Raw genomic sequence first — 16,016 nt, 5'->3', positions numbered from 1 at the left:
ACGCCGGTCGTTGTCGTTGTGGAGGCAGCGGTTTTGGACTCCTCGGCGCAACTCAGTGCGGTTGAAGGAGAAGCGGTTGAGTGATTTCAGCTCAGTTGAAGTACTATGTATGAATTCCGCACAACGGCATGTGAAGCCTCTGTGTTGTTGACACGTGCATGGTTTTCATCCCGAGATTGGCCCTATACGGCACATGCTGTTCAAAACTGGTTTTTCGAGACTCGCTTCTGTGATACCACGGCTCATTGAGATAAAGTGTGATATCATTTGTCAAGCCTCGTGTAAGTGACTCGAGTCATGCCTTGCATGTCTATCTATCGCTTGTCGGGATTTCGGCACCGGGGCCTTGGTGTCGTCGCCCGGGATCCTGGTGGGTGGGACAAAACAAACACACTTAGGGGTCAAATACTCATGCTTTGGTGGAGTGGCTGAGCGATTCCTTGATTCTGAGAGAGGCCGCCGTGTGCCGTACCGGGCACGCACCAGTCATGTGTATAATGAAGAAGAAGATGTTGAAAGTTGAGAGAATGAGATAACAAAGCAAAGCGAATGAATGACTCTCCCCGGCTTCTAGGTAATTAAACGGCCCGCAGGTGTCCAATGACCGACTGCCGAGCGGGTCCCCACGGCTCCCAGTCCCCACGACCATCAACACCGATACCCCGGGCCGCAATCTCGCGTTGCCCTTGCAGCTCCGGCCGCTAACCTAGATTGTGGCCGATAAAGACGCAGGTATAACTAGAGAGGTTGACCGTCAGTGTCATGGGGAAAATGCTGCTGCAGCGCAAGCCTCCTCCTCCGCTCCGCAGGCCCCCTGACCGACTGAAAGACGTGCTGCGACTTCGACAAGACCCTCACACAACGAACGCACTTGTCTTCCCTGCAGTGGGCTAGCAAACAAGCAAGATGAGGCCCTCGACAAGAATAGCCGGCACGCTCACCGGAGCCATGTGGGCTCTTTCGGTCAACGCCGGCCCGGCGCGCAGGAACGGCAATGCGACGCTGGCGGGTCCGTCCCTGACGCACTGGCCGGCCGAGGCGGCGGCGTCGCTGGACGCCATGATCGCTAAGAATGCGAACTCGAGCAGTGAGTACAGGACGTGCCTTATGGTTCGGTCGTGTAACGCAGGTTGCTGACAGGGTCCCAGACTACGCCGTCTTTGACATGGACAACACCTCGTACAGGTTCGACCTGGAGGAGTCGCTCATCCCGTGGCTGGACAACAAGGGGGTCCTGACGCGGGAGTCGCTCGACCCGTCGCTGAAGCTGATCCCGTTCCGGGACAACGCGACGCACACGGAGTCGATGTACAGCTACTACCTGCGGCTGTGCGACATGGACGAGCTGCTCTGCTACCCGTGGTCGGCGCAGGTGTTCGCGGGGCTGACGCTGCGGGAGCTCAAGGGCCACGTGGACGACCTGCTCGCGCACAACGGGACGGTATCGACGACGTACTACGACGAGGACAGCGGCGAGGCGGTGGCGGTGGAGGTCAGCCCGCCGCGCATCTTCCGGGGGCAGGCGGAGCTGTACAACCGGCTCATGGCCAACGGCATCGCCGTGTACGTGATCTCGGCGGCGTCGGAGGAGCTGGTGCGCATGGTGGCGTCGGACCCAAAGTACGGGTACAACGTGCCGGCGGAGAACGTGATCGGGGTGACGTGCTTCCTGCGCAACACGACGAGCGGCGACCTCGTGACGGCGAGGAGGCAGATCGAGGAGGGCGAGTACGACCCCTCGGCCAACCTGGACCTCGTCTACACGGCGTACCTGTCGACGCCGGCGACGTGGATGGCGGGCAAGTTTGCGGCGATCCTGACCTTCATCGACAACTGGCGCATGCCGGTGCTGGCGGGCGGCGACACGCCAAACAGCGACGGGCCCATGCAGTTCCACGGCGTGGACGTGTCCAAGGGCGGGATCCACCTGTGGGTGAACCGGTCGTCGTCTGCCTGGGAGGGCATCAGCGAGATGATCGAGGACTTTGCGGGCCAGCAGGCGGACCTCGGGCTCGAGGTGACTGCTGACAAGAACTGGGTGGTTGTGCTGCCCGAGGAGATCCTGTGAGAGTGTGCTGAGTGATGCAATCAATGAGTGAGTGAGTGATTGCGTACCTCCGTAAATGTGTGAAGTGAGTGATTGATTGATCGATCGAATGCCTCGCCCGAGTGTGATCGTCCACAATTAGCGTGCTATGCAGTCCCTCTCATCACCGTCCAGTCGAAATAAAATTAATCAGATAATCAACCACTGTAGATGTGCCTTTCTTTTTTTGGATCTCCCCGGGTTCATAATATCATGAAGCAGCACAGCGTGTTGCTGACGGGGTCCGTCTCGAGCTCATGTCGAATTGCTGTGGCAGGCGCAACATATCGGGGTTGGGGTACTCCCTGGGCAGGCAGACAACCCCGGGAAGAGGGTCGCGTCGAGGCGCGTCTGGTCGGAATATGACGACCGCTGCGGGTCAGCATCGACCCCACGTACTGTGCATGATACGGCGCGGTATGCCGGCGCAAAGTCACCAATTCTCAGACCGTCCATGCCCATAGCCCAGGCCTTCCTCCATGGCATGACAGCAGCCTCCAAAAGCACAGAATGGCCCACCCACACCCGCCGGGCCTGACGCCCGCAGAGGTCTCGTTCCTCTGCGAGATGGAAATGGTGACGGTCGTCCCGAGAGGGCGCCTGGACAGTATAGAGCTTCTCAGTGTTCGTCCTGCCCACGCTCACAGCTCACATACAAGCATCACGCTGACTGTCTTTTGCCCAGGGCACAACTCCTCCCCTCCGACCACCGCATCGTGCCCAACTCCCCCTCTGGCTCGCCCTCCTCCTCAAGAAGCAACGTCGCGCCAACATCGTGCCACCAGCATGGCTCCACCCCTTGTCACTCGCCGAGATCATCCGCCAGGAAACGAGAGAAGATCCCACAGCCTTCAGCAAACCACCCCCGCCACCAGTACGGGCTGACAGCCGCGGCGTCGCCCACCGCCTCAACACCTCGGCCCTGGGCGGCGGTGGCGGCGACGACGGCGAGGGCGAGGGCGCAGCCCTCCTCTCGCCGCCCTTCCTGCCGAGCTCCACCGCCGAGTCCCCCGCCGGGTACCTGCCCTACCACTGGCTCGAGACGGCCGAGATGCTGCTGGCCCACGCGCCCGACGACATGTCCGCCCCCGCCGGCGAGATCAGGGGCCTGCTGCGCGACCTGGTCGAGGTGCGCTCGGCCAAGCTCCGGGGCAGCACCACCCAGCTCGAGCAGTTCGGCGGCGGCGTCATGAACCTCCGCGGCGTGGGCGCCATGGAGCTGGCCGAGAACAGGGGGTTCGTGCTCGGCGTCGTCGACGGCGTCAGGAAGCTCGGCGCCAGTGCCGAGGCCACGCGCCGGGAGGAGGACGAGGAAGGCGCCGACGGTGCCGGGTATGAGGAGAGTGATGACGATATGGGCTTATGATGACGCTGGGGGTCGGGTGGCACGGCATGATCCACGCGCTACGAACTAATACACTGGACGCTTTATGTACGGTCGGTCCGCCCAGAGACCACGGATGGCGGCGGCATCTTGGGAACAGCAAGCATGGCTCGGCGTTTCGATAGGTTAAACCTCGGGACTCATATACAGGTAAATCAAAAGCTCAATGTTCGCAGCAATCTAATCCACCTGGCGAGCTCCAGGTTCTCTTAAGACTTCGACCGTCTTCCAAGTCCAAACTCCAAGTCGCCCGGACCCATACCCGCGATCCGCAACGTCGTCATGTCCGATTCATGGATCAACGTCATCGGTTTCTTTATCATCGATAGAGTTGGCCTCGTCGCCGTCGTCTTCCTCCGCCTCGTTCGCACTATAGCTGTACGTGGGCTCCTCAGGACTGAACAGGCTACCCGTATCCTCCCACTGCGGCTTAATGTACCGCACAGTTGGAACAACAAGCGTGCTCTCCTGGACGCTCCGGGCTGGGGGGGAGTCAATGTCACCTCCAATGCTGCTTGTTTGTGGAAGAGGGGTTGCATCAGGGGCAGCACCAGGGGCAGCACCGTCCTCGACGGCTTGTTCGACTTGGATTTTCAACCCCACGTCGCTGCCTGACGGGATGCCGGACGCCGTGTGGCCTGTACCTTGCGGTGACTTCGGAGTAGGGTCACGGTCTGCTGTCCCTTCTGGCTTGCCGTCACTTTCCTCCAATTGCCGTGACAGTTCGCTGGTGATCGAAGCGCCCATATCCCGTGGCATGCTTACTTCCTCTAGCAACCTCTTTATATGAGTGCTGGGCGAGATGTCCTCCACCGCCTCTTCTATGGTGCCACTGACTTCCTCGGTGTTCCCTATGGATACGACCGCCACGGAAGAATTAACGTCTTGCGGCAAGCTTGTGTCTTCTGCCAAGGCGACGTCGTCCTGGGTATCTGGAGGCGTGCCCCCGACGTCTCCCTCCCCGACTCCCTCCCCGACTCCCTCAGCAGTCTCTGACTGGCCGGGCCCAGGAGAGCCTGGATCGCCAGGCAAACTGGAGATATTGGAGGCAATGGAAGACTTGTCATCCTCCTCGTTTTGTGATTTGCAGGTGACTATCTCTGGGCTCGCTGAACGGGTTCTAGATGCCGCAGAGTTCGTCTCCGGCGTAAACATCCCGGTTGTGTCAGGGGATGTCGAGGCTTGATTGTTTGTGCGATCTCCTTCGCTACTGCCTTCCTCGATTGTTGCGGATTTGTACAAATGAGCAGCGATGCATATCCTGGCCTCGCGGAAAGGGTTTGGTTGTCCCTCCGCAGTGACCGCGGCAGAAAGCCTGGTTACCTTGGACGCTTGTTGTTCTCGACCTGGACGTTGTCGAGATGGGCTCTGACCGCCGCTCCTCTCCGGCACACAAGAAGTAGGTTCTCTATGAGGATCCATCTGTGCCGCTTCTGGTCTTTCCCTTTCTTTACCCTGCTCTTGAGGCTTGGCTACAGGCGATGCATCGAACTCCTTTTCTTCTGCTACCCTCGGCAGGCCCATGGGGCTTTTACGTGCAAATCGTTCAGCGTCGCGCCATTGGTGGAGCTCTGCGACTTTACTGTTGCTCTCCACCAATGGCTCTGTCATTATCGAAGCAGATTCATCATGCTGATCGGGGTCGAGGGATCCCTCACTGGGCTTTCCTTCTGGCTTGTGCTCTGGTCCGACAGGCATTGACGCCGGTTCGCTGTCACTATTCGCTACTTCGGAAAGGGGTTCAGCCTGTCCTGTTTCAGATCCTGAAATACGTTCATCGCCAGCTACGACGTCGTTGCGGTCTTCAATATCTGTCATACTGGTGTCGTCTTTGGTGGGTGTTTGAATATCCGCCGCCTGGATGGCAGCCTTCTCCGGCTCACTCGCGGTCTCGCCCTCGGAGTCCCTCTCGGTCAGAGATGTGCCCTCGACCACAGGCTCTGACGGGAGCCTTGCCTCTATGACTGCCTTGGCCGTCTGCATTTCGCTTTGCTGAGTGTCATCTCGTATCTGTGCCTCAGCGTTCCCACCGCTTCGCGCCTTTTCTAACAAAGCCTCTGCTCCTTCTTCATCGAACTCATCCCAAAATGCCGCGCGGTCCATTTTGAGCTTATGCCTGAAACTCCGCAGGTCACTCAGCAAAGGTTGCGCGGATTTCTCGGCCAAATCTGTGGACAATCCAAACTGGTGTATGCGCATGCCCAGGTCCCGTGCTGCTTCTTCGAGTGCCGTCGCTTCCTGCTGAGACTCCGATACGACCGTAGTCCAGGCACGCCTCCTCCTGAACTCCGGCTGAGCTGCCATTTCCTTGTCAAAATAGTTCTTCCATTCAACCATTTCTCGCATTGCCATCATCAGTTCTTCGGCGAGTGCTTCTGCAGCCCTGGGGTTGTCGTCGGCTCCCTCAACTTGATCTACTCCGTCACCCCCCTGCTTCTTGACCTCAGTCCTTCCATCTCCTTCCATCCCGACTTCATTCTTGCTCTGCTCTCGTCTTACCGGTCCATAATCGTCTGAATTTTGATCCTGTGTCACTTTCGCACCTTCGTTCTCAGCCCCATTGCCGCCTACGTCCTGTTCAGGGCCACCCATGATGACGAGGTCAGCTCGCCATGATTCCAGGATGGGTGTAGGTATAGACGAATCATCAGGACTTCGAGCCTGGAGGTCCTTGCTCCACCGTATTGCCAGCCTGCGGACTTGCTCCTTGATGTGGTCCGTGTCGGCCGCGGGCCGCTCCCACCATGTGAGGAATTCCGTCCTCGCGAGCCAGTGAGGCTCCATTCTCTGACGGGTTCTGTCATCCACCACGACCTCACTTAGAATATCCCTGAGGTCTTTTTTCGAAAAGCGCACAAGCCTTGGGCGTTCTTCAACCACAGGGGTCGCAGGCTCCGGAGTTGTTCTCGTAAGTCCTGCCGCAAGTGCTGCCTGGGCGAGTCGAGACGCCGCAGCAACATCGGCTTTTGAGATCCTTGTGTGCAAATCTCCCGGCTGCGATGTTGTATTTTCTGGTGCTGCCGTCACTGGTACTGAGGCCTGTGCCGTTACGAGCTGCGGCTCTGCGGGTTGTGATCTTGTGGTTTGTAGCCCCACAGGCTGTGACTCCGTGACTTGTGGCTCGGCAAGCTTGGGCACTGTGTGTTCCAGTTCCTTGGGCTCTTGCTCTGCAGGTTCTGGTTTTGCAGGCTCAATTCCTCCAGTTTTGTACTCTCTGGTTTGTGCTTTTGCTGCCTTTCTCTTTTTTGTAACGATCTGCTTGACACTGTCTGTAATATCTTGGTCCTGCGCAGGTCGCTTCGGAGGCCGTGTTGTTCTTGGACCCCGTCGCTTGACACCCATATCCAGCCCTGGGTTGAGTTCTACAGGTGACCCTCCATTCTCGTTGAGCTTCTTAAGCATAGATCGAGTCATTCGGGGCGGAGTTGTCGCTTGCCGCTTTTTTGCTGTTTGGCCTGGACGACGAATGACTCCGTCCGCCCGCCTTTTGGCCGGAGACTGCTTTTTGACCCTGATCGCGTCCATTCCGTTCGAGCCTTTCGAAAAACACAAAACCCGCTGGTCTCGGATTAAGCGATGATGATTTTACTGCAGCCTCTGGGGCTCCTCCAAAGCCGAGGCCTGTCTGATTCGTAGCGTGCAGTTGTGAAAGAAGTATATTTATTGCTGGAAACGCATATCTGGTAATAATTCAGGAGGTCCTACGTCCACAGTTGAGATCGAGCCGAACTGATTGCAGTTTCATGTTCGAATCCCTCTATCTTTGTTCGAGTGTAAGCCTCTGCTGTTTTCGGGCACGGAACAATGTACAATAAAGTCGCGAGCCAGGGATGTCTGCTGCAAAGGAAAAGGACAAAGAGTCGACTTTGTGAGTGTTTGTGGGGGCACCCTTCAGTCCTCGAGGGCTGAACTCGTTCTTACTCGAAAGTTGTTTCATTATGCCCGGAAGACTGCCAGGGTTGTCATGGCCATCCTCGATTGCGTCTCCGCAATACCCTATCCTCTTTTGCCTCCGCTTTTGTCAACTTTTCAGTCGAGTAAGGTATCAATGTCCCAACATCAACACCTCTTTGTCAATTATGCAGCCTGAAAATGCACTGGCAATTCCCACAGGAAGCCTGCGATTGCGTTTTCTATGCAAGACTATCTTTTCCGTACATTTCGTCCGTCCGTCAATTTTGCAATGCTCAAAACTTATCGCGGACGTTGAATGCGGATGAAGTTCTGAGATCACATTCACACAAAAGACGTGGCCAGGTTTCATTCAGAGCCTCAAACTGTCTATCTCAGTAGAATGTGGGATCGAGTATGAATAGAATAAACGTGAATATGTATTGAAATATCGTGTGCGGGCTATTAGCCATGGGAACGAAGACTCAGCTCGCGTGCAATCAATCCAACGAGGCCCACAGATACATGCTTGCCCTTGTTTACCTTCCTCGTTCATACGCACGTTGATGGTAGCCCGGGCTCTCAGAGCCTGTAACAGAGACAAGCTTTCGGCTTATAAACCTACGGTCCAGCATTGCTCTGATTTGAGATGGATTTACAGAATCCAAGTCAAGCGGCACTTTCAACCCATGGGTAAAAGCGCTATTGTATGATGGAAGACGACAATCCGCGCTGGATTCATTCTCGCTTTTGGCTACGCTTCAAGAACTGGTTTCCATGGTCTGCTCCAATCTCGCCAGTCTTTTCCAACACTACTGGATTTTCGTTTGATGCTGCTACCACCTGACACGAGCTATCAGGCGCATTTGCTGACGATTGGACAAATGCCATATCTACCTAGATACATGTGTAGGCACATCTAAGAGGATTTGAGTGGAAAACTTCTGTTTATAATGAAGGCCTTTTGGAATGTTGTCGATAGGCGTACCCGGTAGAAATACAAATCCAAGAGATTCGGAGCAGAGTGAGTCAGCGAGCCTGAGACTTTTGCCGTGCTCGACAGGTGCCTTTGACGATGACTACGCCATTTTGTATCAACAAGAACCTAGAACCTTTCTAAAGTTAGCTACATTCCATTATGAGGTGATTCCTGAGGTGTCTGAGGCAGGAACCCTTGTTTGCACAGCCTGGGGGAAGGAAGCCTTATCAAAACTATATATCATGCTGTTTTTTCCCACGGGCCTGTCACACCATTTTGATCTTACAACACATTCTTCTGTTGACACCCTCGCATCTCCTTTGGTACTTCTCACCTCTTCTTCTCCCTCCTACAAGAGTCCAGTCATCATGTCTTATCAAACCCCCAATGAATCGGGCATTCCGGCTCATGTCAGAGCCAACAAGGAGAATCTCGCTCCCGTTCCGGCCACGCCAGTCCAACACAATAAACCAGGTCAAGTGGTGAATACCCCGTCCAACTGGACTTTTGTTCCGCCGAGAAACATGACAGACAGCTCGCCCCGGAATCATCTGATGGATCTTGGTTGGCGAGCGAGGGTTGGAAATTTTGACACACCTACGCGGTTTTCTCAATACGACGATGCTCATCGACATCTCATGAAGATTGCCAAAGAGCCTGGCCAGAAAGCTGTGGCCATCCCTGATGCCTTTAAGGACCAACATGGGTCCATGCAGACTTTCCAAGGTCATGATCCTGTCCAGAATTTCGTCTTGCCCATACGCCAGCCCATGCAGCCCAACTATTCTGGCGTATTCTCTGGTGGAGCTGGTCCATCCGAAAAGGCGGCATCCGAAAAGTACTATTGGCCCATGAACAGCATCCATGGTATAGCAGAGCTGTCACTCGCAGAGCAACCTCTCGCCATGCACCCTGGCCTCGCCGAACTCAAATATCCCAAACCCATTCTGGTAAGCGACAAGGCCCGCAACATTCCTTTCGATGTCGCAAAGAACTCAGTCCATGCTGACGAGTCCAATGCGCCATCCAAGGTCGCTCTCGGTTTCAGTCCAGAGTATCACGGAGATCCGAACTTGCCACGCAACCGATCTGCCAATATCCCCGACGAGCTCAACTGCTCACTTTTCCTGGTCAACTTGCCGCCGGCCCTCACAACACATCGTCTCATCACTGCTATTCATGCCATGGGCCCCACTGGCCGCATCTACGCCACTCACATCAACGCACCTGAGCCGGACCGCAAGCACTACGGCTGCGCCGCCAAGGTCATCTTCTTCGAGCTCACCGCGGCCAAGGCTTTCTACAGAGCCTGCGAGGAGAGAGGCTTCACAGTCGAAGGCTTCGGCGTGCGCGTCATGTGGAACCGCATCAAGACGGCCCAGCAGGAGCATGCCCGGTCGACCACGCGCGTGCTGCTCATCGGCGGCGACCCCAGCTTTGTCAACCCGACCACCCTTACCGAGTACTTCTGCACAAAGCTCCAGTTCCAGATCGACTGCATCATTACCCACAGCGATGGCCTCAATGGCGATAACACCGACGCCGTCGTCGAGTACCGCTTCGGCAGCTTCAGGTGCCAGGCTGAGGCGGCCAAGATGGCGCTCGTCCGCGAGCACCCCGAGGTTAGGTGCTTCTTCCACTGCGACCCTTGCGACCCGGAGCACTGGAAGCCGTCGGACCAGAGGATTCCCGTCGCCCCTGCCATGCCGATGCGCTTTCCCACCGCTCCTCCTCCTACTATGCAACAGCACCAGCATGCTGGATTCCGTGTTGGATCTCGACAGTTCCCTGGACTTCCTGTCGTACATGAAGCTGCTGAGGAACAGCATGCCCACAGCCGCCCAGCGTTGCACCCTCTTTCGAACAATCGTTGTTCCTAGTTCCAGCATGCCTTCTCTCCCGACCATCGACGATACGGTCAACTCACAAGTTTGGCGGTCAGATGCGAGAATGGCATCGAACCAGCAGTCATTAGTGCTAAATCTGGCCCTCGGTGTTGTCAGGAATGTCAGTAACTCATTTGAAGCCCATAAAACCCCCAAGCTTATGATTGGACATGTAACTGACTCCCTACGTCCAGTCATTTGTTAGATCCTCGACACACGACGAACTGGTCGTGCAAGTATTCAACCTTTCGTGATGTGTTTGGGTCAGCAAAGCCCTTTGCTGGTGTGCTCTGAGACTGCTAGAGAGATCGAGTTATCATGAAGATTCGGCAGGATCAAGTATGGAAGCTGGGATATGTTCAAGCTGTGCTGGAGCCAAGCTTGAGACGGCGATGTTGCGTTTTTTGGACAGCACCCATTCTAGTATGTCTACTGGTGTAGAACTTGGTCGCGATGACCACGGGAAAAGTGCCTACCTAGGTATTTCCTGACTGTCGGTTCTTCAAGGCCTGTCATTTTCTACTTAGTCGAGCATATCTCGAACCATAAATACTCGCGCCGAACATTGTTCGGGGACGTATTACGAATTCGGAGCAAACTCTCATCATTTGTTCTCTTAGTATGATCTTGAAAAGTGACATTGTAATTACAGACCACAGTTCCCTTTGCCAACGGCTCTTCGTGATAATTGTATTCCCAGCAGATCATCTATGCCGCCTTCGCAGCATTATGATAATGCTGAGTAAAATCATATCTTACATCAAAGGTTCCCATGAGCAATTCTTTCAAGAAAGCCTTGTCCGTCTGCCCCTTGGTCAACAAGTGCATAAATTCATCCCTCTCGTACCTGGTCGCTGGGTCTTTGTCGGACACGCGACGGAAGTTCTCCTGCGAAATTGGATCGATGATAGTCTTCCACTTCTCGATCCTCTTCTCGCTGTACAAGTCTAGGATAGAGTCGTCGGCTTTGCCATCCCATATGCCAGCGAGACAGTCGAAGAGGCCTCCACAATCCACAAATCCGCCCGTAATCCCAAGTCCGCCCCACGGGTTACAGAGATGTGCGGCGTCGGCGGCCAGGAGAATGCGGCCAACTCGGAATTTGGTTGCGCATCGTTGATGCATTTTGTACGGCGCGAAGTTGATCATCTTGTACTCATCCGGCTTCGGATTTCCAGGGAGCATTGTCTCAAACTTCCACGGTTGCCTTTCTTTATATTCTTCAGTAGACAGGCCGGGCGTTTCGCCATAGGTGACACGGTACAGGCCGTCGCGCGTAATCTTTGCTGCCATCTTCACGTCGTGGGTTTCATCAGGATTCTGCATTCGCCACAGGGCTGGGAACATAAAAACTCACAAAGAAGTGCTCAGGGTGTATAATGAAGTTGGCATCGTCAAACCCAAACTTGCCCTCGAAATCATAATAAGTCTTTGATACCAATGATCAGTATAATAGTTCACTGACAGCGAGCAGCAGAATGAGAGAAGCGGGGTGCAAGTATAGAACCGAGACTTACATTAGTTGCGATAATTTGAGCATCCCAAGTAAAGCCAGGGTAGTCACTGCCAAATAATGCCCTTCTGACGGCGCTGTTCGCACCGTCGCAGCCGACAACGTAGTCTGCCTCCAGCCGCTTCTTCCCGTCCGGAGCCTCGACGTCAATCCACGCTTTGTTCTCATCTTGACCGACGTCGACGACTTTGTGTTTCCACAGGATGTTGCCATTATACTTGTCCACAAAAAGATCCAGCATAAGCTTGTCCAAGTCCTGTAATGGAAGACAAACGGTGCGACAGTCGTTGCCGTCCACGTTAGAGATGACCTCGGCGTTGAATCCGGCGATATAGCCATGGTCCTCGGCGCGACGCCAACACATAGTGTCCAGGGTCATACCCTCGGACTTGACCTTGTCCAAAACTCCAGCTCGCCTCAAGTCCGGGGTCGCGGCTGGGCCATAATGTGCTGCTCGAGGCTGTTGGTCCAGCTCGTGCGACATCTCGACCACGGTAACTGGTATGCCATGCTTTGAAAGCAGTAGGGCGAGCAAGAGCCCTGACGGCCCAGCGCCTACGATAATGATGTTTTCAAACCCCTTTCTAGCCATTTCGAGACGTATGTACTAGCTGATAGGATGAATCTTTTGACGTCTTGTGGTTGATTGGGTTCAGGCGAAGCAAGTCATCAGTAATTTAAATACCATAGCCTGAGCCATGACTTGGAGATCTGAAGTAGGAGGTCTCGGTATCAAATGTACAAGCCGAACGCCGAACGGGTAGGACCTGACTAACCAAGTAGACTATTCAGTCTAGTGTGCCTCTCGTGAAGCGATTCCATCGCAAAGGTCTCGGCAATAATGATCGCCAATTTTGCGGGGAAAACGCCTCTTCTATACTTGAAACCGAGGGCAGACAGGGTTAGGGCAGACGACAGAACTCCGTCTCGGGACCGGCGGACCGGTTCTTGATACGCAGTTGACTTCCAAGGTTGAGACTATGCAGCCTGTATTTTGAAATCTATATACTGCGCAGACCAAATTGAACTATGCTAAACAATTCCGCGAACGCTACTTGGAGGTTGTAGCTCAAAATGATCAAAATTCGAGGGCCCTGGCCCCCTGTGCGCCGGAACATGGCCTGCCCCATCAGGCCGGGCCTTAACGGTTGTGGCATCTTGCCTCGGTACCAGTGGCGTGCCAGACCCAAGACTCTCCCTCCTCAATGTCCACAGCTTGTCCAGTGCTGTCTTGAAGTCGTCCAGCACGAGAGTGTCTGTGAGACACTTGAAAACCAACGCCAGCTTCCAGAACGGGTTCACCCCCGTGGGCAGGGCGTCCCCCAGCGCGCCTGTGACGGAGACAATATCGAGGAGGCAGAAAATAATGCTCAGTGCCATGGCGGCTAGCATGACGGCGAACCTCGGAGAAATTACGACGACCTGGGTGAAGGTCATCTCGTAGTGCCGCTTGAGCGTCCAGATCAGCTTGATGCACGCGGCGACCCACCAAGGGTCGCGGAAGATGGTCTCGATGGGCCTCGTTTTTGAGAAAAGGTTGCGGTTAGGAAGGTCGTTGAAGAAGGCAAAGGTGGCATATATTTCCACTATCCAGTAAGGCTGCACAAGGATGATTGTGGAAATAAAAATACGGCTGCTCCGCTTGGTCATGAAAGGTTTGATTTTCATCCATGCGATGAGATTGTGTAACCCGTTGGAAATATGGAGAAAGGTAGCAGCAATAGAGAGCCACCATCCGTAAGTCGGGTTCGTCCAGAATAGGTTGTAGCCCTGCCATCCGCCGAGAAGAAGCTGAGTGCATAACATCTGAGTCAGTTAGCTGTGACTATTATGGGACCATCGGAGGTGTGGTCTCAGGCACGCACTTCAAGGAGAATTAGTTTGTGAAGAATAACGCCTTTGCGCATGTTGGCGATTGTGATACCCATCATGACAACCAATGCGCCAATCACTATATACATGACTTTTGTCAGTACTAAGGCTACTAGACCTAAGACACGCAATGATGGCGCTACGTACTAGACGTGAAAGCTTTATTAGCAACGAGCAACCCTCTGATAGCAGATGACAGCCTCCAGGGCTGGGCAAGTGACGTCCCACTGCTGCATCTGATATTTGGGATTGATGGAAGGGGACCGCATCTCACCTAAATCCTTCTGCCCAACCCTCGAGTATGATTGCCGAGGTTTCTGACGGTGGATTCTTCCCATTACCTGCCCTGGACACCAGTCCAGCGGTGCCACCAAGAGGGCTCATAATGCACTCGACCGGTTTCACGTGGCAGCGGGACTGTACTCACGAGAGCTATTCGCTTAGCCATGGAATGTGATCTTTGGGAAAGAAAGGTGGCCAAAATGACAATGTAAGAATGCTAGCGCACAGTTGTCGGATACCACAAGTCTTTTTATACACACCTCTGTGTAAGACCCAAGGGCAACTGACGTAGCGTAAGCCTCAGAGGGGCGCGTGGGACACATGGCGGCATCAGAGCACTACCGAAGATGACCAAGCTGAAAAGGGAGCTGCAGGCTTCAGGGTTGCACAATCGAAAATGCACGAACCAGATCCCAGAGCGTAAAAGAGCGGGCATGCAACCCGTGTGCGATCGCCGGGCTTCCTCCATCCTTCTTGTGAGACCGAGGGGTGGTGTGCTGCCCCAAACCTCTCCCCCACTCGGCTTGAAGGCTTAGGGACTTTTGTGCTCTGCCCCGGGTTGGAGGGTGGCACCGCTGGGGGAGGCCGGCACAGGTGTTCCAAAACTGGGGAATCGTGATGCATGTAACCAGCTGTTCATTGGACGGAGCGTGTATTTCGTGGTCCGTGGCAGACGGGCCACCTTCGGGGCTCGCAACACCTTTGGGTGGTGATGGACGCCCTCGTTTCAATTGGTTACCGAGGGATGCGGTAGTGCCCACGTAAGGCAGTGCTTGTCAATCTTGTCTCAGCCCGCTGTCTTGTGGTCCTATATACGATCAGCCAAGGGATCTGCTGGCGGAAAGAAGTAGGTGATATTAGGAGACATGTGGCCAGAGGAATGTTTAGCTTCCGTGCTCGCATGAGCCGGGGCTCTGGGTCTTTGCTTTTTCCTGTGCTGGAAACAGAATGCGAACTGAATGCGATGTTGAAGACGCTGTGACACGTGAAACCTGAACACGACAGCACATACATGCACAGGAACTGAAAAGTATTCTCAGAATACAACCCTCTGGTAACTTATGCAGCAAGTCTAAGCATCCCACCTCACAGCTGAGAACTCCTAAGTGGCGTACTTCCAAAATTAGCACAGTGGTGGTGCAACGGGAGCATTGATTTTCGGTAACCAATCTATGCATATTATATTTGCAAATCAATCAATTCTGTATTGTATGCTAAACTTGAAACATTCTCATATTGTTCATAGCCACTTTCTCGTTCGAGGTGACGGTACGGCACTGTCGGGCGTTTATCTGGAAATACACTGAAGGCAAGGGAAGGGGGTGAAAGACCGCAATTCTTCTGCACTCCAGCCTCTTTGTAGGGCAGAAATATATTGCTTGAATTCCAAACCATATGATGGGAAACTCTGGTCTTGATCAACCTGTTTATGGTTCAAGCAACAAGTAGATTAATTTCAATGAAGTCGAGTGCTTGAGAGCTTTCACACAATAAAAGCTCACACAATAAAAGCTCATGCTGCTTTGATCCTTGGGACTTTTGGTAATTTGACTTGTGTTTCTAGGTGATGGGAAGGAGGATTGTGAAGACTAGGCTGCACTGCCTTAAAAGCCCTTCCAGATAAGACTTTACCGTGCAAATCGAGGTAGATCACCGGGGACGGACGTACAACTGGTTGTGTAAAGTTTGATCATTGTGTTTTTTTATAAACGATGGGTCTTGAGCGTTTACCACTGTATGAAGGCGCCACGTATGTTTTATATATATGGGTATTAGAAACGAAAGCACTTTGAAGAAACTATGACCTCTACCTGTGTAACCATTGAGTTCTACTTTCTACCCAGTGTCTAAGTCTGGCGAGTTGAACCAGGTCCAGCGTGCCCTGTACATGTGTGCTGACTGAGTCAAATATAAGTTGTTATGGTCACATGCATTCTACGGAACAAAGTACCACTGGGTTCCATATTGCGCATCAGGAATACAGGAGATAGTGTCTTTAAGCTTGCACCAATCTGCCGACTATAGGTTATTATCACATATTTCTTATGACATTATTAAAGAGCGTGGGGGTCGGGAGCAAGGGGACTCGCCCGAGCTATCAGCCCCATGTAGATCTACAATCA

The 16,016-nt window shown here is 54.0% G+C and overlaps 6 protein-coding genes across 6 annotated transcripts; 3 read left to right on the top strand and 3 right to left on the bottom strand.

The window, feature by feature from the left end:
* Nucleotides 1-906: 906 nt before the first annotated feature.
* KVR01_002412 (uncharacterized protein) lies at nucleotides 907-2,068 on the top strand (the record flags this gene model as incomplete). The annotated part of the gene is made up of 2 exons (XM_044790047.1): nucleotides 907-1,087; nucleotides 1,149-2,068. The coding sequence occupies 2 exons, from the start codon at nucleotides 907-909 to the stop codon at nucleotides 2,066-2,068; spliced, it is 1,101 nt and encodes a 366-aa protein (XP_044647427.1).
* A 392-nt stretch (nucleotides 2,069-2,460) lies between these two features.
* KVR01_002967 (uncharacterized protein) lies at nucleotides 2,461-3,649 on the top strand. Its single transcript, XM_044789130.1, has 2 exons — nucleotides 2,461-2,710; nucleotides 2,772-3,649. Exons 1-2 carry the CDS (start codon nucleotides 2,597-2,599, stop codon nucleotides 3,450-3,452), a joined length of 795 nt encoding a protein of 264 aa, XP_044647982.1. The 5' UTR covers nucleotides 2,461-2,596; the 3' UTR covers nucleotides 3,453-3,649.
* Nucleotides 3,650-3,761: 112 nt separating this feature from the next.
* KVR01_002719 (uncharacterized protein) lies at nucleotides 3,762-6,995 on the bottom strand (the record flags this gene model as incomplete). The annotated part of the gene is made up of 1 exon (XM_044792062.1): nucleotides 3,762-6,995. The coding sequence occupies one exon, from the start codon at nucleotides 6,993-6,995 to the stop codon at nucleotides 3,762-3,764; it is 3,234 nt and encodes a 1,077-aa protein (XP_044647734.1).
* Nucleotides 6,996-8,864: 1,869 nt separating this feature from the next.
* On the top strand, nucleotides 8,865-10,220 carry KVR01_002697 (uncharacterized protein; the record flags this gene model as incomplete). The annotated part of the gene is made up of 1 exon (XM_044792621.1): nucleotides 8,865-10,220. One exon carries the CDS (start codon nucleotides 8,865-8,867, stop codon nucleotides 10,218-10,220), a length of 1,356 nt encoding a protein of 451 aa, XP_044647712.1.
* A 714-nt stretch (nucleotides 10,221-10,934) lies between these two features.
* On the bottom strand, nucleotides 10,935-12,544 carry KVR01_002806 (uncharacterized protein; the record flags this gene model as incomplete). The annotated part of the gene is made up of 3 exons (XM_044791916.1): nucleotides 11,744-12,544; nucleotides 11,584-11,655; nucleotides 10,935-11,519 (listed from the first exon to the last, which is right to left on the bottom strand). The coding sequence occupies exons 1-3, from the start codon at nucleotides 12,329-12,331 to the stop codon at nucleotides 10,935-10,937; spliced, it is 1,245 nt and encodes a 414-aa protein (XP_044647821.1). The 5' UTR covers nucleotides 12,332-12,544.
* Nucleotides 12,545-12,771: 227 nt separating this feature from the next.
* KVR01_002889 (uncharacterized protein) lies at nucleotides 12,772-13,545 on the bottom strand (the record flags this gene model as incomplete). Its single annotated transcript, XM_044783214.1, has 3 exons — nucleotides 12,772-12,807; nucleotides 12,856-13,372; nucleotides 13,532-13,545. 3 exons carry the CDS (start codon nucleotides 13,543-13,545, stop codon nucleotides 12,772-12,774), a joined length of 567 nt encoding a protein of 188 aa, XP_044647904.1.
* Between the last annotated feature and the right edge of the window lie 2,471 nt (nucleotides 13,546-16,016).

The sequence above is a fragment of the Diaporthe batatas genome, assembly GCF_019321695.1.
Source record: "Diaporthe batatas strain CRI 302-4 chromosome Unknown Contig00003, whole genome shotgun sequence".
NCBI lineage: Eukaryota > Fungi > Ascomycota > Sordariomycetes > Diaporthales > Diaporthaceae > Diaporthe > Diaporthe batatas.
This window is presented reverse-complemented; position numbering and strand designations above follow the sequence as displayed.